We start from the raw sequence: 22,500 nt of genomic DNA on the forward strand, positions 1-22,500 counted from the left end.
TCTCTCTCTGTTATCTGTGACTCAGTGGAGCTCGACAGAACACACTGTGTCACAGCTCAGATCACTAATACATGAATAACAGACACAGTCCGTAGAACAAAGCCTTTCTTTTCTTAGTTTCTTTTGTTTTCATTTCTCCCAGTATACTGTAATAGAGCAAGGGTTTTTTTTAATTTCATGCCTCATCTGCAGTCTGAAACTCTAATCTACAGAAGAGTAAGAGTCTCCTAAGTTACCATCGGCCTATTAGAATTTAAATGAGCCTATTAACCTATTCCAATAACCAATTCAATTAGATTCTTTCCATGTTTTAACCAATGAGAGCAGGAGATGAGACTACACTACATGTGGAAGTTTTGTGTGTAAAATATTCAAAAGGAATTACACACTGTATTTGAAATGCCTTTTTTTTTTTTTTTTTTTTTTTTTTTTTTGTGGATGAATGAATTGTGACATAATTCAAATATATACAGTATTTGTGTATGCATTTCTCATCATGAAGAGTGTTTGCCAAAATCCAAATTGAATTTCCGGAGTCTTGAGAGTATTGAAATAGTAATGCTAATGTCTCCATTGTCTTGCAGTTACTTTTGAATATACTGTACAAAACTTCCATAAGTGTGATGAATTTTTCAGTGCAAATTTACATATTAGATTTCTCTTTTTGACCAAAACATATCCTTGATTTTCCCAGTCATTTGTGATCACTGCATAAGGATTTTTAAGATTAACTTAATAGAGGTTGCACTAACAATAGCAATATCTAGTCATTGAAATATATTTGCTGAGCATAACAAGAAAAATACATGTTCACTACAGACATTTCCATGACGATTCAAGATGTTAGTAATTTAATAGACTTTTTCCAAGCCTAAAAATGACAATTGTAAAGTTCACTGATATTTTCAAGATTTTACAAGACACACTCTTACCTGTGTTATAGAAGAAAGCTTCTATGATGGTGCAATTCTTGAAGTAGGAGCCAATGGAGCTCACGTCCTCAAAATAACAGCTCTGAAAAGTGGAGTCCATGAAAGTCACGGATTTAAACTTCATGCTGATAAACCTGAAAAACAGGACAGGAGAGGAAACGTCTTGGTTACTTCGCAACCTCCATTCCCTGATGGAGGGAACGAGATGTTGTGTCGATGTAGTGACACTACGGGGTCGCTTTTGAGAGCCCCGATCACCTCAGATCTTTGAGAAAAGGCCAATGAGAAACCCTACTGCGGAAAATACATCACAGGGGGTTACCGGAGTAACCGGCACCTGTGGAGCGCCTACCTCAGTAAGGGCATATTAGCACATGTACTGGTTCCGGCTGTGAATTCCTCCGCTGAATTCGCAAGCCACAGGGCTAGGGAGGAAGGACATCCAGGGTTCACGGGTTTGTGAACTCGCATGGGAAAAGAAGCACACATCTTTGCCTCTTTGGAGGGGAAAGGCACTATACGCAAGCGATACACCCGGCCAGTTGTCCGTATTCCCGAACGTACCTGTTCGTACCTGACAGAACACGGGACAAAACTGGCTCAACCCGGAGATTGTAAAATCACACAAAGGTATTGGGTGTCGCCCAGCCCGCTGCCCTGCAGATGTCTGCTAGAGAGGTGCCATGAGCCACTGCCCACGAGGATGCCAGACTCCTTGTGGAGTGTGCTCGTATTCCCGAAGGGGCGGGCACGGCCTGGGCCTGTTATGCCATAGCGATGGCATCCACGATCCAGTTTGCAAGCCTCTGTTTGTAGACAGCATTCCCTTTCTGCTGTCCACCAAAGCAGACAAAGAGCTGCTCAGAGCATCTGAAGCTCTGCGTGCGATCCAAGTAGATGCGCAAAGTATGCACCGGACACAGCAATGACAGGGCTGGGTCTTCCTCCACCTGCGGCAGCGCTTGCAGGTTCACCACCTGATCCCTGAAGGGGGTTGTGGGAACCTTGGGCACATAGCCCGGCCGGGATCTCAGGATTACGTGAGAGTCACCCGGACCGAACTCCAGGCAGGTATCGCTGACAGAGAATGCTTGCAGGTCCCCGACCCTCTTGATGGAGGTGAGCGCAATCAGGAGGGCCATCTTCAAGGAGAGGGCTTTCAACTCAACTGACTCTAGCGGCTCAAAGGGGGCTCCGCGAAGGCCCAGGAGGACCACGGAGAGATCCCATGAGGGGAACAGGCATGACCTAGGAGGATTCAGCCTCCGGGTGCCTCTCAGGAACCTGATGATCAGGTCGTGCTTCCCTAAGGACTTACCGTCCACTGTATCTTGGTGTGCCGCTATGGTGGCCACATACACCTTCAAGGTGGAGGGGACAGCCATTCCTCCAGCCTCTCCTGCAGGAAGGAAAGCACTGACCTGACTGCGGATCTCTGAGGGTCTTCAGCTCGGGAAGAACACCAATTTGCGAACCGATGCCACTTCAGGGTATAAAGCTGCCTCGTGGAGGGAGCTCTGGCCTGAGTGATCGTGTCTACCACTGCTGGTGGTAGGCCACTTAGGTCTTCCTATGTCCTTTTTGGAACTTCAAAATTCTGGTCACCATTCACTTGCATTGTGAGGATCGACAGAGCTGAAATATTCTTCTAAAAATCTCCATTTGTGTTCTGCAGAAGAAAGAAAGTTACACATCTGGGATGGCATGAGGGTGAGTAAATAATGAGAGAATTTTCATTTTTGGGTGAACTTTTTTCTCTGGATACACAAACACAGTGACAAAGTTTGTGAAGCTCAAACACAGTCGATATCTTGCATTTCTATCCAGTTATTTTTCTATCTGGAGAATTCTGTCAGTGTGATTCATATTTTTGTGTGCAGGATTCAAGCGTTACTCTCCGCAGTTTGGTGTAATCTGTTCATAAATGTGCTGTTTGCTGTGACGCAGGAGCTAAAACAACATGCAAATAACAGTTTCATTTCATTCATGAGAGGTGGAGGACAGAGACAGAGTAAAAGAAGATGATAGAAAAAAGAGAAAGAGAGAAAGAGAGAGGAAAGAATTAAGAGAAAAGGAGGAGACAAGAGATAAGAGGTTTTTAATTTCCTGGCGCTGTGTCGGGCTCAGAGATTACCACAACACTGGGAGGTTATTTATAAGAGAGAGATCAGACCACAAAGAACAAGAACACACACACACAGAAACCAATTGTTCGGACCAGTATTACTTCAGAAACCTAATGTGTTTGTTGGAGAGCACAAGACCACATCATCCACTTCTCTTTCATTTATCCTGCAAAACATACATGTTTAGCTTCAGTTTTCATTTCAAGCCAAGGAACTGAAACAGATAAGACTGCATGGAAAAGGTTTGTACACTGTACTATCCAGACACGATGCAACACGTTTCCGGAGAACAGCAATTGGTCTTTTAAAAGAAAAAGAAAAAAAAGAATTAAAATGATACAGAATCGAATAGAACAAAATAGAATAGAATTGAATAGAATACAATCAAACTAAAAAACAGGAGAATAGAATACAATCAAACTAAAAAAACAAGAGAATAGAATAAAATCAAACTAAAAAAACAAGAGAATAGAATACAATCAAACTAAAAAACAAGAGAATAGAATACAATCAAACTAAAAAACAAGAGAATAGAATAAAATCAAACTAAAAAACAAGAGAATAGAATACAATCAAACTAAAAAACAAGAGAATAGAATAAAATCAAACTAAAAACAAGAGAATAGAATACAATCAAACTAAAAACAAGAGAATAGAATACAATCAAACTAAAAAAACAAGACAATAGAATACAATCAAACTAAAAAAACAAGAGAATAGAATACAATCAAACAAAAAACAAGAGAATAGAATACAATCAAACTAAAAACAGGAGAATAGAATACAATCAAACTAAAAAACAAGAGAATAGAATACAATCAAACTAAAAAACAAGAGAATAGAATACAATCAAACTAAAAAAACAAGAGAATAGAATACAATCAAACTAAAAAACAAGAGAATAGAATAAAATCAAACTAAAAAAACAAGAGAATAGAATACAATCAAACTAAAAAACAAGAGAATAGAATACAATCAAACTAAAAACAGGAGAATAGAATACAATCAAACTAAAAAACAAGAGAATAGAATACAATCAAACTAAAAAAAAACATGACAATAGAATACAATCAAACTAAAAAACAAGAGAATAGAATACAATCAAACTAAAAAAACAAGAGAATAGAATACAATCAAACTAAAAAACAAGAGAATAGAATAAAATCAAACTAAAAAAACAAGAGAATAGAATACAATCAAACTAAAAAACAAGAGAATAGAATACAATCAAACTAAAAAACAAGAGAATAGAATAAAATCAAACTAAAAAAACAAGAGAATAGAATACAATCAAACTAAAAAAACAAGAGAATAGAATACAATCAAACTAAAAAACAAGAGAATAGAATACAATCAAACTAAAAAACAAGACAATAGAATACAATCAAACTAAAAAAACAAGAGAATAGAATACAATCAAACAAAAAACAAGAGAATAGAATACAATCAAACTAAAAACAAGAGAATAGAATACAATCAAACTAAAAAACAAGAGAATAGAATAAAATCAAACTAAAAACAAGAGAATAGAATACAATCAAACAAAAACCAAGAGAATAGAATACAATCAAACTAAAAACAAGAGAATAGAATACAATCAAACTAAAAAACAAGAGAATAGAATACAATCAAACAAAAAACAAGAGAATAGAATACAATCAAACAAAAACCAAGAGAATAGAATACAATCAAACTAAAAACAAGAGAATAGAATACAATCAAACTAAAAAACAAGAGAATAGAATAAAATCAAACTAAAAAACAAGAGAATAGAATACAATCAAACTAAAAAACAAGAGAATAGAATAAAATCAAACTAAAAACAAGAGAATAGAATAAAATCAAACTAAAAAACAAGAGAATAGAATACAATCAAACAAAAAACAAGAGAATAGAATACAATCAAACTAAAAATACAAGAGAATAGAATACAATCAAACTAAAAAAAAAACATGACAATAGAATACAATCAAACTAAAAAACAAGAGAATAGAATACAATCAAACTAAAAAAAAACATGACAATAGAATACAATCAAACTAAAAAAACAAGAGAATAGAATAAAATCAAACTAAAAAAAAACATGACAATAGAATACAATCAAACTAAAAAACAAGAGAATAGAATACAATCAAACTAAAAAAAAACATGACAATAGAATACAATCAAACTAAAAAACAAGAGAATAGAATACAATCAAACTAAAAAAAAACATGACAATAGAATACAATCAAACTAAAAAAACAAGAGAATAGAATACAATCAAACAAAAAAACAAGAGAATAGAATACAATCAAACTAAAAAACAAGAGAATAGAATACAATTAAACTAAAAAACAAGAGAATAGAATACAATCAAACAAAAAAAACAAGAGAATAGAATACAATCAAACTAAAAAACAAGAGAATAGAATACAATCAAACTAAAAAAAACAAGAAAATAGAATACAATCAAACTAAAAAAACAAGAGAATAGAATACAATTAAACTAAAAAACAAGAGAATAGAATACAATCAAACAAAAAAAACAAGAGAATAGAATACAATCAAACTAAAAAACAAGAGAATAGAATACAAACTAAAAAAACAAGAGAATAGAATACAATCAAACTAAAAAACAAGAGAATAGAATACAATCAAACTAAAAAAACAAGAGAATAGAATACAATCAAACTAAAAAAACAAGAGAATAGAATACAATCAAACTAAAAAACAAGAGAATAGAATACAATCAAACTAAAAAAAACAAGAGAATAGAATACAATCAAACTAAAAAACAAGAGAATAGAATACAATCAAACTAAAAAAACAAGAGAATAGAATACAATCAAACTAAAAAAACAAGAGAATAGAATACAATCAAACTAAAAAACAAGAGAATAGAATACAATCAAACTAAAAAAAACAAGAGAATAGAATACAATTAAACTAAAAAACAAGAGAATAGAATACAATCAAACTAAAAAAACAAGAGAATAGAATACAATCAAACTAAAAAACAAGAGAATAGAATACAATCAAACTAAAAAAACAAGAGAATAGAATACAATCAAACTAAAAAAACAAGAGAATAGAATACAATCAAACTAAAAAACAAGAGAATAGAATACAATCAAACTAAAAAAAACAAGAGAATAGAATACAATTAAACTAAAAAACAAGAGAATAGAATACAATCAAACTAAAAAAACAAGAGAATAGAATACAATCAAACTAAAAAACAAGAGAATAGAATAAAATCAAACTAAAAACAAGAGAATAGAATACAATCAAACAAAAAAAACAAGAGAATAGAATACAATCAAACTAAAAAACAAGAGAATAGAATACAATCAAACAAAAAAAACAAGAGAATAGAATACAATCAAACTAAAAAACAAGAGAATAGAATACAATCAAACAAAAAAAACAAGAGAATAGAATACAATCAAACTAAAAAACAAGAGAATAGAATACAATCAAACTAAAAAAAACCAAGAAAATAGAATACAATCAAACTAAAAAACAAGAGAATAGAATACAATCAAACTAAAAAAACAAGAGAATAGAATACAATCAAACTAAAAAAACAAGAGAATAGAATACAATCAAACTAAAAAAACAAGAGAATAGAATAAAATCAAACTAAAAAACAAGAGAATAGAATACAAATAGAAAGCCAAATATAACAGAACAGAATACAATAAAAATTAAATAGAACAACAGAACATAATAGAATAAAACATAACAGAAAGGAATGGAACAGAACTGAATAGAATAGAACCGAATAGAATAGAATAGAATCCAAACAGAATAGAATACAATAAAAGTTAAAAGAAGAATATAATAGAATTAAACAGAACAAAATGGGATGGAACAGAGCAGAACAGAAAGAATAAAATAGAATTGCGTTACAGAATCACTTGCGTTTCAATTATTTTACAACGATTAAGAAGTATTCACCTAGAAACGGTTAAGGACATGGCAAAAGTTTGCTGTGACGAGCAAGTTGTCTGTTAAAAAATACAGAATTAAATAATTCAGAATAAAAAAACAAGACAGAACACAACAGAATAGAACGGAAAGCCAAATAGAACAGAATAGAATACAATAAAAGTGCATAGAACAACAGAACATAATAGAATAAAACATAACAGAAAAGAATGGAACAGAACCGAACAGAACACAATAGCATATAACAGAACAGAATAGAATAAAACAATGCAGATCAAAATAGAATAGAATAAAATAAAAGTGAATAGAACAATAGAACAGAATATAATTAAAGAGAACATGAAATGATGAAACAAAGCAGAACCAAATAGAACCGAATAGAATAGAGTAGAATAGAATAAAAAAGCATAAAAACAGAATAGAATACAATAAAAGTGAATAGAACAGCAGAATATAACAGAATAAAACAGAACAGAAAATAATGGAACAGACCGAATAGAATACAATAGAATAGAGCAGAACAGAATAGAATGTATAGAATAAAACAATGCAAATCAAAACAGAATAGAATACAATACAAGTGAATAGAACAATAGGACAGAATATAATTAAATAGAACAGGAAATGATGAAACAGAGCAGAACCAAATAGAACCGAATAGAATAGAGTAGAATAGAATAAAAAAGCATAAAAACAGAATAGAATACAATAAAAGTGAATAGAACAACAGAATATAACAGAATAAAACAGAACAGAAAATAATGGAACAGACCGAATAGAATACAATAGAATAGAGCAGAACAGAATAGAATGTATAGAATAAAACAATGCAAATCAAAACAGAATAGAATACAATACAAATTAATAGAACAATAGGACAGAATATAATTAAAGAGAACAAGAAAAGATGGAACAGAGCAGAACCAAATAGAATAGAGTAGAATTGAATAGAATAAAAAACAGAACAAAACAGAATAGAATACAATAAAAGAGAATAGAACAACAGAATATAACAGAATAAAACAGAACAGAAAAGAATGGAACAGAACAGGACCGAATAGAATAGAATACAACAAAGGTGAATAGAACAATAGAACAGAATATAATTAAAGAGAACAGGAAATGATGGAACAGAGCAGAACCAAATAGAACCGAATAGAGTAGAATAGAATAAAACAAAGGAGATCAAAACAGAATAGAATAAAATAAAAGTGAATAGAACAATAGAATAGAATTAAACAGAACAGAATAGGATGTAACAGAGCAGAACCCAAAAAAATAAATAAATAAATAGAAATGCGTTACAGAATCACTTGCATTTCAGTGATTTTACAACGACTAAGAAGTGTTAACTTAGAAACGGATAAGGTTGTGGTAAAAGTTTGCTGTGACAACCAATCTGTCTGTTGAATAATACTGAATTAAATAATACAGAATAAAAAAAAGAACAGAACAACATACTGTCATGTGTATTTTGTTGGTTCATGTTTTTCATGTCTTTTATTTTGAAATTCTAGTTCCTGTTTCATGACATGTGGTTCCCTTGTCATGTGATTTCATGTTTCCCTCCATGTTCATGTGTCTTGTTTTCATTATTTGATTGTCTTGCTATCTTGTTTAGAGTTCTTTGTGTTTATTGGTTATCCTTGTCGTGTGTTCTCCCATGTTCATGTATTTAACCCTCGTGTTACCCATTGTCTATGGTCAGGTATTGTTGAATGTAACTTTGGTTGTGAGTGTCAAGTTTATGTCAAGCATGTTCATGTTCATGTTCATGTTTGCTTCATGTTTGTAGTTAGGGTTTTTGGATACACGTTGGAGTAAATTTGCACTTGGGTTCTTTACATCATCGTCTTTGTCATTGCCAGCACCAGCAACATCGTTACAGACGTTACAGAACGTTACACATACACTGCCTGGCCAAAAAAAAAAAAAAGTTGCTGTTTGGATTTAAGGCAGTGTTATGATCTGGGGTTGCTTCAATTGGTCAGGTCTAGACTACCTGAATGTACTGAATGACCAGGTTATCCCATCAATGGAGCTTTATTTCCCTGATGGCACAGATTCCAGGACGACAATTCATTTTCACACATGAATTGGCCACCGCAGAGTCCTGACCTTAACCCCATTGAAAGACTTTAGGATGTGCTGGAGAAGACTTTACGGAGTGGTTCGACTCCCCCGTCATCAATACAAGATCTCTGCCAAAAATGAATGCAACTCTGGACGGAAATAAATGTTGTGACGTTGCATATGTTTGTGGAAACAATGCCACGACGAATGAAAAACAGATTTTTTTCTTGCACTTTAGAAATAAAAGAGTTTGATGTACTATTTAGAGATACACTAAACATTTAACCAAGGTGAAAAATTAACCAGGGCTTGGGGCAAAAATGCCACCGAAAGTGAAAAAAAAAGAAAAATAAATTGCCCCCAAATTCAAGATATGGGTGCAGAAAGTGCCCCTATAATGAGTTTGTGTTTTTTTATTTGTAACATCTGACATACACGTAGTTCTTAATATTCTATTCTAGACTTACAGTAGTTATGCCTATTATTCAATAGAATATGAGTTGATGTTGATTTTGTTTTATTTGTTAACTAATTATTATGGCCTAATCATTCAAACTGAGAATATATTTTTGAAATGAATGATTGAAACATAATGAAATATGATAATCAAATATTCAGCATAAAAAGATCACACACAGTGATTTATGTTTAGAGACACTATGCACTCATTATGGTAAAAAATAAAAAGCAAATAAAAAAATTGCCCCTTAATGGAAAAGCTCATTTCTGACACAGCCTTCAACTAACCATTCAACTTTAAACTAAACAGCAAAAACAACTTTGTATGGAAATGATCATGAGTATGACATCACAACCATGAGCTCATTAGCATATGACCACCCATATTAACACATCAACACCTATTCAGTATTAAATAATTTGACCCGCCCTGATAAACAACAATGTGAACTACATCAATACACAGACGTTAGCCAATCATAACAGAAGTAATTTTACGTGTATAATTCTTAAAGGTACAGCAGCAAAAACAGCCTGCTTGACTGTAAGGGTCAGAGACAGGGTGAAAAATGGCAAAATTACGACTTTGATTAACATTATAGGTGGACTTCAGGGAAAAATATCAAATAAAATGTAGAATATTAGACATTGAAAGTGGCTATAAGAGGCCCACAAAGGATGTTTTTAGTGTCGCACCTGTCATTGACGAAGACTCCGTTGTTATGGATCTGGTTCTCCAGTGTGAAATTAAAAGTGAAATCTTCAGTCCTCTCGTTGTTGTGGATCTTCACACGGGACGCGTATTCATCTGCCTGCAGGTGCTTTATGACGTCAGGGAACCAGACAGATAGACCATAATACCTGCACACAGGAAATGACATCAGCGTGAACTCAGAGGCACTGGAGATGAGAGATGTGACAGGTTGTGTTTGAGTGACTAACAGGGACTGACTCCAGTTATAGCTCTCTGATGTATTTACTGTGTGTGTGTGTGTGTGTGTGTGTGTCACAGGTGGTTGACATCAGCTCTTTAATTATTTTCTGCTGCTCAGTGGTGGCTTCAGTCTGACAGAGAGCAGCGATAGAGGCATCTGCTCTCTGTTTAATTAGCTGCTAAAATGTGTGTGTGTGTGTGTGTGTGTGTGTGTGTGTGTGTGTGTGTGTGTGTGTGTGTGTGTGTGTGTGTGTGTGTGTGTTTAAATCCTCATATTTTTCTTTAATTCTGTACTAAAGTGTGTGAGTTTGAGTTTGTCTATTACAGCGTGAATTAAAATTGAACAAAACAAAATAGAACAAGATAGAATAGAATTGAATATATTAGGACAATAATAGAATAGAACAGAATAGAATACATTTGTGATATTATGTCACTAACCCTAAGAATGAGTTACATTGAGTTGAAGTGATGTTTGCCTTATTAAACATTTCCCCACAAATTATTATTAGTTATAGCTGCAACTATCTGCATTAGAATAGTATAGAAAAGTTTTTGGTTTTAGTGGGATTTCAAGAGTAAAGCGTGTAGTTACACATCAAAGTTGATATAAACCCTCCCACAGAGCTCTATCTAGCCAGACTTAAGCTCTAGTAAATACAGTAATTAAACTTTTACTAGTCCCTCTTATGCAGCTCTGCCTCTGGGCCTAACCACTGCAAGACAGCAACTTAAAACATGGTGATTATAGGGACAACACTTCATTATAGTGACAGAAAAAATGAGAGGGAGAATACAGAGAGATACAGACAGAAAGACACAAGGCTGTATGTCCCACTATATCTCAGCTCCAGATGAAAACAGAATAGAATAGATCTGATTTTTAACATATTAAAAATGCCACACAAACAGGTCAATCGCACTAAGAAATATATATTGTCATATTTTACCCCAAAATCAAAAGAAACAAAAATAAGAAATTATATCTGACTTTAAGAAAATGAAACCTATTTTTAGAACCATTAAGATTTTTTTTTGCATTGTGACATTACATGACAATAAAGCACATTTACCCCCAAATTCTCAATAATATTATATATATATATATATATATATATATATATATATATATATATATATATATTATATATATTATTATTAATATATTATTATTATATATATATATATATATATATATATATATATATATATATATATATATATATATATATATATATATATATATGTATTTATTTTTTCTCCCCAATTTGGAATTCCCAATGCACTCTAAGTCCTCGTGGTGGTGTAGTGACTCGCCTCAATCCGGATGGCGGTGGACGAATCTCAGTTGCCTCCGCGTCTGAGACCGTCAATCCGCGCATCTTATCACGTGGCTTGTTGAGTGCGTTACCGTGGAGACATAGCGCGTGTGGTGGCTTCACGCTATTCTCCGCGGCATCCACGCAAAACTCACCACGCACCTCACTGAGAGCGAGAACCACATTATAGCGACCACGAGGAGGTTACCCCATGTGACTCTACCCTCCCTAGCAACTGGGCCAATTTGGTTGCTTAGAAAGCCTGACTGGAGTCACTCAGCACGTCCTGTATTCGAACTCGCGACTCCAGGGGTGTAGTCAGCGTCAATACTCGCTGAGCTACCCAGGCCCCCTATATATATATATATATATATATATATATATATATATATATATATATATATATATATATATATATATATACACTATATTGCCAAAAGTATTCGCTCACCCATCCAAATAATTGAATTCAGGTGTTCTAATCACTTCCATGGCCACAGGTGTATAAAATGAAGCACCTAGGCATGCAGACTGCTTCTACAAACATTTGTGAAAGAATGGGCCGCTCTCAGGAGCTCAGTGAATTCCAGCGTGGTACTGTGATAGGATGCCACCTGTGCAACAAGTCCAGTCGTGAAATTTCCTCACTACTAAATATTCCACAGTCAACTGTCAGTGGTATTATAACAAAGTGGAAGCGATTGGGAATGACAGCAACTCAGCCACGAAGTGGTAGGCCACGTAAAATGACAGAGCGGGGTCAGCGGATGCTGAGGCGCATAGTGCGCAGAGGTCGCCAACTTTCTGCAGAGTCAATCGCTACAGACCTCCAAAGTTCATGTGGCCTTCAGATTAGCTCAAGAACAGTGCGTAGAGAGCTTCATGGAATGGGTTTCCATGGCCGAGCAGCTGCATCCAAGCCATACATCACCAAGTGCAATGCAAAGCGTCGGATGCAGTGGTGTAAAGCACGCCGCCACTGGACTCTAGAGCAGTGGAGACGCGTTCTCTGAAGTGACGAATCACGCTTCTCCATCTGGCAATCTGATGGACGAGTCTGGGTTTGGCGGTTGCCAGGAGAACGGTACTTGTCTGACTGCATTGTGCCAACTGTGAAGTTTGGTGGAGGGGGGATTATGTTGTGGGGTTGTTTTTCAGGAGCTGGGCTTGGCCCCTTAGTTCCAGTGAAAGGAACTCTGAATGCTTCAGCATACCAAGAGATTTTGGACAATTCCATGCTCCCAACTTTGTGGGAACAGTTTGGGGATGGCCCCTTCCTGTTCCAACATGACTGCACACCAGTGCACAAAGCAAGGTCCATAAAGACATGGATGAGCGAGTTTGGTGTGGAAGAACTTGACTGGCCTGCACAGAGTCCTGACCTCAACCCGATAGAGCACCTTTGGGATGAATTAGAGTGAAGACTGCGAGCCAGGCCTTCTTGTCCAACATCAGTGTCTGACCTCACAAATGCGCTTCTGGAAGAATGGTCAAAAATTCCCATAAACACACTCCTAAACCTTGTGGAAAGCCTTCCCAGAAGAGTTGAAGCTGTTATAACTGCAAAGGGTGGGCCGACATCATATTAAACCCTATGGATTAAGAATGGGATGTCACTTAAGTTCATATGCGTCTAAAGGCAGATGAGCGAATACTTTTGGCAATATAGTGTATATATATATTCTAATTAACTATATTAAATAGATATTTTATATATATATATATATATAATTATAATCAGAATAAATTAAAAACAACAAATACTACCATGATGTGTACTAACTTAAAATTGTACTTTACAAATTTAACTTAAATAATATAAAGAAATTAAATTTAGTCATTATATTTTTTATATTATATTAGAATGAGATTTTTTTCACATAGTAGTTGGCTACTGACTGGGGAAGGGGCTTTGAATAAGCTTAATTATAATGAAAATTATGTCATAAAACAAAAATGTTAATGGTCCTAAAATAATCCACATTATAATTTCCTTTTCTTTTGATTTTGGAGTGAAATGTGACCTGGCCATGCTCTTGACAGCTTTTGTGAGATTCACCCAAACACTGTGTGATCACTGTAATCATGTCTCCGCTGTTTAATGTGTGTAATAATGTGGTGTAAATCAGGGATCATTCCAGATAATCAGATGGAAGATATCAGAGCCAAACTGTCTCACCCGAACGACAGCGAGAACCAAACCACAGCCAACTTCACAGTGTTGTCCTTGACGGGGTAATCCCAACACTTCAGGAATGTACGCCAGATCTGCACAAACACAAATGAATGCATAACACACAAATATAATGTGAACTGTTAGATTTCTTTAGATCACACCTTTAAAGAAATGCAAAGGGAAAGATTAATCAGCAGAACATTTGGTCCGTTTGGAGTCCCAGCTGAACTTTATGGACTTCATTGTATTTTTTATTTTATTAAAAGGAGTGTCTGGAGAGTCTGAAAGTGTTCATGCAAAAAAAGAATGAGTCATGCTCTCCTGCTTTAAATATCAGCACTGAGATTTTGCGCCGTGAGCGATCTGAATGTGTTTTCTGTGGCCAACTAATATGGGTTTTAATGGCCAATGCCAATAATGATATCTAGAGAGCAAGGTGGCCAATAGCCGACATAATGCTGTTACATAACATAAAGTACAGTTCAATGACATCAAAAGTGATGTACCCAAAATACTCTGTTTACACATATTTTTAAACATAATTGTAAAATACACTGCATTAAAATCTGCATTATTTATTGTAACTTGGAACTATCACGATCAAGTGGGCTAACATATTTACTTCATATGTGTTCAACAAGACTTCTTTTTAAAGGTGCTGCAAGTGATTTGAGACATTTTGCTGACTTTAACCACACGTCACGTCACGTTGAGTGAACACCATCCATTAGAAGTCTGAATCCATTTGAATATTTCATAGCAATGTAATCAATCACTTTTTGATGACTGTACTGAATTTCACTTGGACTTTACGCAATATAATTACGTTCTCATCTTAAATATACACTGGTGGCTAAAAGTTTGGAATAATGTACAGATTTTGCTGTTTCGGGAGGAAATTGGTACTTTAATTCACCAAAGTGGCATTCAGCTGATCACAAAGTATAGTCAGGACATTACTGATGTAAAAAACAGCACCATCACTATTTGAAAAAAGTCATTTTTGATCAAATCTAGGCAGCAGCCATCACTCCAACACTGTATCCTTGAGTAATCATGATAAATTGATCATTTGGTACTAGAAAATCACTTGCCATTATATCAAACACAGCCGAAAGATATTTGGTTCATTAAATGAAGCTTAACATTGTCTTTGTGTTTGTTTTTGAGTTGTCACAGTATGCAATAGACTGGCATGTCTTAAGATCAATATTAGGTCAAAAATGGCAAAAAAGAAACAGCTTTCTCTAGAAACTCATCAGTCAATCATTGTTTTGAGGAATGAAGGCTATACAATGCTTGAAGATTTCATACAAAGATGTACACTACAGTCTTCAAACACAAAGGACAACTGACTCTAACAAGGACAGAAAGAGATGTGGAAGACCAGATGTACAACTAAACAAGAGGATAAGTACATCAGAGTCTCTAGTTTGACAAATAGACACCTCACATGTCCTCAGCTGACAGCTTCATTGAATTCTACCCGCTCAACACCAGTTTCATGTACAACAGTAAAGAGAAGACTCAGGGGTGCAGGCCTTATGGGAAGAATTGCAAAGAAAAAGACACTTTTGAAACAGAAAAACAAAAAGAAAAGGTTCGAGTGGGCAAAGAAACACAGACATTGGACAACAGATCATTGGAAAAGAGTGTTCTGGATCTTAACCCCATTGAGCTTTTGTGGGATCAGCTAGACTGTAAGGTGTGTGAGAAGTGCCCGACAAGACAGTCACATCTATGGCAAGTGCTACAGGAAGTGTGGGGTGAAATGTCACCTGAGTATCTGAACAAACTGACAGCTGGAATAACAAGGATCTGCAAAGCTGTCATTGCTGCACGTGGAGGATTTTTTGATGAGAACTCTTTGAAGTAGTTTAAGAAGTTCTGAACATTTTTTTCAAATTGTAATAGTAATTTTTCACGTTATTAATGTCCTGACTATACATTGTGATCAGTTGAATGCCACTTTGGTGAATAAAAGTACCAATTTCTTTCCATAAGAGCAAAATCTGTACATTATTCCAAACTTTTTGCCAACAGTGTATATGTATTGTGTTGATTTTAAGGGTACTGGTTTAGTATTTTCAATAGAGCTGCTTTCCCTGTTTTTCAGTGTACAGAATTAAACACCATTTGAACAGATAATTGGACACTAAATAATAAAACTACACATAACACTTAACAATAAGGTTCCATTTGTTAACATAAGTTAACTACATTAGTTAACATGAATTAACAGTGAGCAATACTTTTAGAGCATTAATCTTGGTTAAGGTTAATTTCAACATATACTAATACATTCATTTTTAAAATCAAAAGTTGTATATATATATATATATACAGGTATAATTACATAAGTTCATGCACTATGACCTAACATGAACAAACTATGAACAATTGTATTTTTTTAAACTAATAAGATTAATATATAGGGGGCCTGGGTATCTCAGCGAGTATTGACGCTGACTACCACCCCTGGAGTCGCGAGTTCGAATCCAGGGAGTGCTGAGTGACTCCAGCCAGGTCTCCTAAGCAACCAAATTGGCCCGGTTGCTAGGGAGGGTAGAGTCACATGGGGTAACCTCCTTGTGGTCGCTATAATGTGGTTCTCGCTCTCAGTGGGGCGCGTGGTGAGTTGTGCGTGGATGCCGCAGAGAATAGTGTGAAGCCTCCACAAGCGCTATGTCTCCGTGGTAACGCGCTCAACAAGCCACGTGATAAGATGCGTGGATTGACGTGGAGGCAACTGACACTCATCCTCCACCACCCGGATTGAGGCGATTCACTATGCCACCACGAGGACTTAGAGCGCATTGGGAATTCCAAATTGGGGAAAAAAAGGGGAGAGTTTACAATATATAAAAAATATATATATTGTTTAATGCTAGTTCATGATACCTAATGCATTAACTAATGTTAACGAATGGAACCTCATTGTAAAGTGTTACCGAACTGCAAAACAACATTATAAATGATCAAAAATGGTGGTGAACAGCAGTATAAATCTAGAGATTCAAAAATAAATACAAAGACGTTGCTCAAAATGAATCGTCTTTTAAACCAGTTAATTTACATAAACCATCTGAACGAACCGATTCACTAAAATCAATCGGACTTTAAAGGTTCATATGAAAGAGTGGTTCATAATGCTCAAATGGTGTTGGGAAAATGTCCAAATTCAAGGACCCTTTGCGTCCCAGAATTGAATTAAATATTTCTATACAGTACAGGAAAATCCTGGACAGGTGGCAACCCGAGCAGTCAAACACACAGGTGTGAATTTTCACAACACACTAATATCTGTAATGTCAGGTAGTAGCATTTTATGCATGCTATTACAAAAAAAACAAAAAAATAATATACAGCAGCTTTACGCAGTAATACTTAAAATATAACCGATGACAGATTAGATGTATTCTTATACAAAATATACAAATTACAGCTAGGGTTAATAGTTTAGGAGTCTAGTCTTAGGTCAATATTCAGGTGTTTGTTCACTCACTCCATGCAGTTCACTTCTGATTCTGAATAACACTTTAGCCACAGGGTTTGTAGACTCTGACTGCATCTCCACCAGCTCATCCAGCTGTTTGGGGATCTTTATACGGTTTACCTGTAGGGGGAAACAGAGAGATGTGACATTACCAATGCAGCCATTTGGTTTAGAGAAGTTTGAGAGAGTGAGCGGTGCTGCATCCCAATTCACAACTTCTACTACATTCTTAAAGTATGTATTTCTCTGGTGATACATACTTTTGACTGTGTAGCAAGACAGTACGCCAGAAATGGGACATACTACAACATCATAAAACTGTATCCTTTGTCACATAGGGCCTCATTCATGAAACTGATAAATTGAGAGTTATTTACTCATAAAATTGACCTTTCTGGAAATTTCCCTCTGGATTCACAAATGCTGCGTACACCCTAGATTTGTACATTAAAAATGTGCATGTTAGTGAATTCCAAACATTCGTAAATAGGGGGACATGTGCACATTCAATAACAATTATCAGATGGGGGCCTGGGTAGCTCAGTGGTAAAATATGCTATCTACCACCCCTGGAGTTCGCTAGCTCGCTAGTTCGAATCCCAGGGCATGCTGAGTGACTCCAGCCATGTCTCCTAAGCAACCAAAATTGCCCAGTTGCTAGGGAGGATAGAGTCACATGGGGTAAACTCCTCGTGGTTGCCATAATGTGGTTCGTTCTCAGTGGGGCGTGTGGTGAGTTGAGCGTGGTTGCCACGGTGGATGGCATGAAGCCTCCACACGCACTATGTCTCCGTAGCAACGCGCTCAACAAGCCACATGGTAAGATGCACAGGTTGACAGTCTCAAACACAGAGGCCCGCCACTACGTGACCATGAGGACTTAAAAGCACATTGGGAATTGGGCATTCCAAATTGGGAATTTTATTTTTTTTTTAAAATATAACAATTAGCAAAATCCACGCCCATGAAAACGGCATATAAAGAAGGCATCAGACTCGTTCGTAAATGCTTTTAAAATCTATATTATGTGGAACAGTAATGAAATCGTATTTATGGATCAAGTGCATTCACATCGTAAAATATTGATTTAGCAAACACAATAGCGTCTCAAAGAACGAGAGGAACTTTACTGTCATCACATGTTTTTGTTCTTATCGGAGGCTCTTTTGTGAATCAGACAGTCCAAAAATGTAAATAAAAATGGTTTGACGTGAAGCTTTAGGCAGGAGGATGTCCACCACAATTTGTTTTTATTTTTTATTATTTTTATTTTTTTTTCCAATTTGGATTGCCCAATTCCTAATGCGCTCTAAGGGTGCTTTCACACTGACAGTTTAGTTTGAAACACAGCACGGTTCGCATGAAAAATTTGTAATGTGAAAGCTGTCATGCGGACTGGGTAGCGCGCCGCGGTACCGAACCCGAGACTACCTGTAGGAGGTGGTCCGAGTTTGGTTGCAATGGAACTGTAGCACTATAGAATCAAGTGAGTGTGAAACCAGACTAAAGCTGCGTGGGGCACCGGGAACAATCGCACTCGGAATCGGACCTCAGCAAACGTGCCCAGTGTGAAAGCCCCCTGGTGGTGTAGTGACTCGCCTCAATCCGGGTGGCGGAGGACGAATCTCAGTTGCCTCCGCGTCTGAGACCGTCAATCCACGCATCTTATCACGTGGCTTGTTGAGCGCGTTACCACGGAGACATAGTGTATGTGGAGGCTTCACGCTATTCTCCATGGCATCCACAACTCACCACAACCCACCACACACCCCACCGAGAGCGAGAACCACATTATGGCGATCACGAGGAGGTTACCCCGTGTGACTCTACCCTCCCTAGCAACTGGGCCAACCGGGTCGCTGTCCTTTTCTGCATATCGCGGCGTCGTTTTGTGGCCCGTTTTGCATAGTGTGGTGGCTCATTTCAGCTCATTCGGCCCGTTTCGCGGCCGGCCCACCGGCCCGCCCAGTTTTCCTCATGGCCAGTCCGCCCCTGATCGGCCCCAAAGTGCGTCAGCCCACCGGGAGAATGCCCGGTATGCCAGATTACCAATCCAGCCCTGCCTCATGCCAAGCACTTCTGCTGGAAAAATTATATAAAACGTATGAAGCAGAGATGGGAATAAACTATACTTTGAAGAAATAAATGGAAGCACCAAAGAAACATTTCCAATATGGTTGACCGGGAGCAGGTGTAAGTTTCATACCAACTAACATTTTAAAAATACAAAAACGTTCATGAATCCGAGAATTTACGTCAGAACAGCTTTATGAACGATTTGCACAGAAAATCATTCGGCTTGTGTTTCATGAATGAGGCCCATTCTTTTTTTTGCATTTAAATGTATGCATTAAATTCATTACCTTAAAATTCATTACTATTTCAAGAAATATTCCAGATTCAATACTATTTGCATGCTGTTAAATACCAAAAAAACAATCTGGTTTGTAAAAACAGGTGAAAATAATGTCTTAAGTAACAGGGCAACACATTCCAGAGAGTTTAAAAGCAAAAAATGATTTGAAAGACTGGAGTATAACTTTGCGATTCTTTCACTCTTGTCTCATGTTAACGTGTATAACATTTAGTATGTATTTTAAAAAGTTTTACAGACATCTCTGTTATGTTCTCATTTAAAGTGAATGTGTGCAGGTGTGTCACTCACTGTAAATACTTTCTCAGGTTCTCCGCGAGCACGCATGTTGGTGTCATGAATCTGTTTAAGAACCATCCATGCCTCATCATGTTTCCCCATCTGAATATACAGAGAATAAAGAGTTAATCACACGCACAATTTCAACATTCAGTTCAGACACTGATGTTCCCACAACAAAAGTACACACACAAGAGAAAGCACAAACACACACACTTTACCTCCAGGTAGAATCGTGGACTCTCTGGCATAAATGTGAGCGCAACGACTGCTGAGACGCATGGCAGCGCGCAGACCACCACAAACACACGCCAACTGTGAAACTGATATGCTGAACCCATACTGAAACTCCAGCCTGCACACACACACACACACACACCAGACAGACAGTTAAACAATAAGAGAAACTTTAACCTACCAATGACAATTAAATTAACAGGTACATGCCCCCCCCCCCCCAAAATAAAGGGTAATACCGTGGTACATGCCCCCATAAAATGATAATACCATGGTGCATGCCCCCCAAAAAAACAGGGTAATACCATGATACATGCTCAAAAACATTATAATACTATGGTACATAGAGAAAAAAAAAATGGTAATACAATGTACATGTAAAAAAAAACAAAAACAGGGTAATACCATGATACATGGCCAAAAACAACAACAACAACAATAGGTACATGTGAAAAAAAAACAAACGGTAATATCATGGTTCATGTCTCCCCAAAAATGGTAATACTATGGTATATGTCTCTTTCCCCCCACCCCCCCAAAAAAATGTATAACCATAGTACATGTCTAAAAAACAGGGTAATCCCATAGTACATGCCCCCCCCCCCCCAAAAAAAACATGGTATTGTCATTGTACAAGTCCAAAAAACATGGTAGTACCATAGTATCCCCCCCCCCCCCCAAAAAAAAAACAACAACAGGGTAATACCATGGTACATGCCTCCCAAAAATGGTAATACTATGGCATATGTCCCAAAAAAAAAAAAAAGATTTATTACCAAAGTACGTCTAAAAAAACAGGGTAATCCCATAGTAGATGCCACCACCCCCACCCCCCCCACAAAAAAAGAAACATGGTATTGCCATGTATTGTACCATGGTACATTCCCCCCAAAAATGATAATACTATGGTACATGCCCCCCCCCCCCCAAAAAAAAACCCTGGTATTACCATAGTACATGTCTAAAAAACAGGGTAATACCATAGTAAATGCCACCCCCCCCCCAAATAAATAAAAAAAATACTGGTAAAAACTATGGTACATGTCCAAAAAAAAACCATGGTATTACCATAGTACATGGCAAAAAAACAGGGTATAACCATGATACATGCCCCCCCCCATCACACACAAAAATACCATGGTAATATCATGGGACATGTTTGAAAAACCATGATAATACTGTGATATACAGTATATTACCACTGTACTGTATTAAAAAAAAACCTTGGTACTTCAATGGCACTTTAAAAACAAGCAAATCAGATTCAACACAACACCAAATGCACAGCTTTTCCCCACAAAGCCTCAGAATAAACTCCTCGAGTGAATTTCACAGTGAATAAGTTTGTTTGTGTGTGTGTGTGGAGAGGAGGATTTGAGAGTCTATTAAGAATCCCTTCAGGAGTAATACTGACTGAAAACAAACACACTCATGCTGAAAAATAATCATTCAAGTTGCTATGATTTTCCACATGGCTGCTGTTTTCTGATGCTGCAGAGATGTCTAGAGGCGGAGCGGAGCCATATGGTGTGTGTGCGGTTCTGGAGACACAGTGCTTTTATTCATAAACTGAGAAACGGTGAGCAATACAGCCGACAGAGACACTTACAGAGGAACAGAGAGTAACAAATGAAGACGCCTTGGAGGACAGAAAGGCCTTCGACCGGAAACATTTTTTTTAAAGGAAGTGTTCACCCAAGAATGAAAATTCTGTCATCATTTACTCACACTCATGTTGCTGAATCCTGTATGACATTCTTTCTTACTTGGAACACAAAAGGAGATGACAGACAGAATGTTCTCTCTGCTCTTTTTAACATAATGAATTGAAAGTCTGTATGACTTGTGGGATATATTCCAGAAATCTTGACCTCCGCAGTACTGCATACCGTATGTTCAAATATGTAAAGACACGTTGTGTCAGGTTTGATGTAAAAAATACCAAACAGCTTTCATTATCAATCGTAACGCAACAAGTTTATGCACAAGTGCAAATGAGATAAATTGTTAAAGAATTTAAATGTTTGGGATAACTACTCCTTTAATATTTTTCCTTTTAATAAGTAGATGATACAAACATTAGGAGATACAAAATATAATGCAAAATAAAAAAAAAATAACTTTTGTTTTTTCCTAACAATAAACTTATTAGGTAAAAACAA

The 22,500-nt window shown here is 36.3% G+C and overlaps 1 protein-coding gene across 1 annotated transcript in view; it reads right to left on the reverse strand.

Annotated features, from left to right (window-relative positions):
• LOC127430825 (synaptic vesicle glycoprotein 2C-like) overlaps positions 1-22,500 on the reverse strand; it is a 66,531-nt gene that overhangs the window by 11,022 nt on the left and 33,009 nt on the right. The window contains exons 5-10 of the mRNA XM_051680930.1: positions 20,323-20,456; positions 20,114-20,203; positions 17,458-17,568; positions 13,956-14,044; positions 10,220-10,384; positions 933-1,066 (exon numbers count right to left, since the gene is read on the reverse strand). Of these exons, the coding sequence (XP_051536890.1) occupies positions 933-1,066; positions 10,220-10,384; positions 13,956-14,044; positions 17,458-17,568; positions 20,114-20,203; positions 20,323-20,456 (723 nt within the window). The remainder of the gene's footprint in view (positions 1-932; positions 1,067-10,219; positions 10,385-13,955; positions 14,045-17,457; positions 17,569-20,113; positions 20,204-20,322; positions 20,457-22,500) is intronic.

Source organism: Myxocyprinus asiaticus, chromosome 40 (genome assembly GCF_019703515.2).
Source record: "Myxocyprinus asiaticus isolate MX2 ecotype Aquarium Trade chromosome 40, UBuf_Myxa_2, whole genome shotgun sequence".
Taxonomy (NCBI): Eukaryota; Metazoa; Chordata; class Actinopteri; order Cypriniformes; family Catostomidae; genus Myxocyprinus; species Myxocyprinus asiaticus.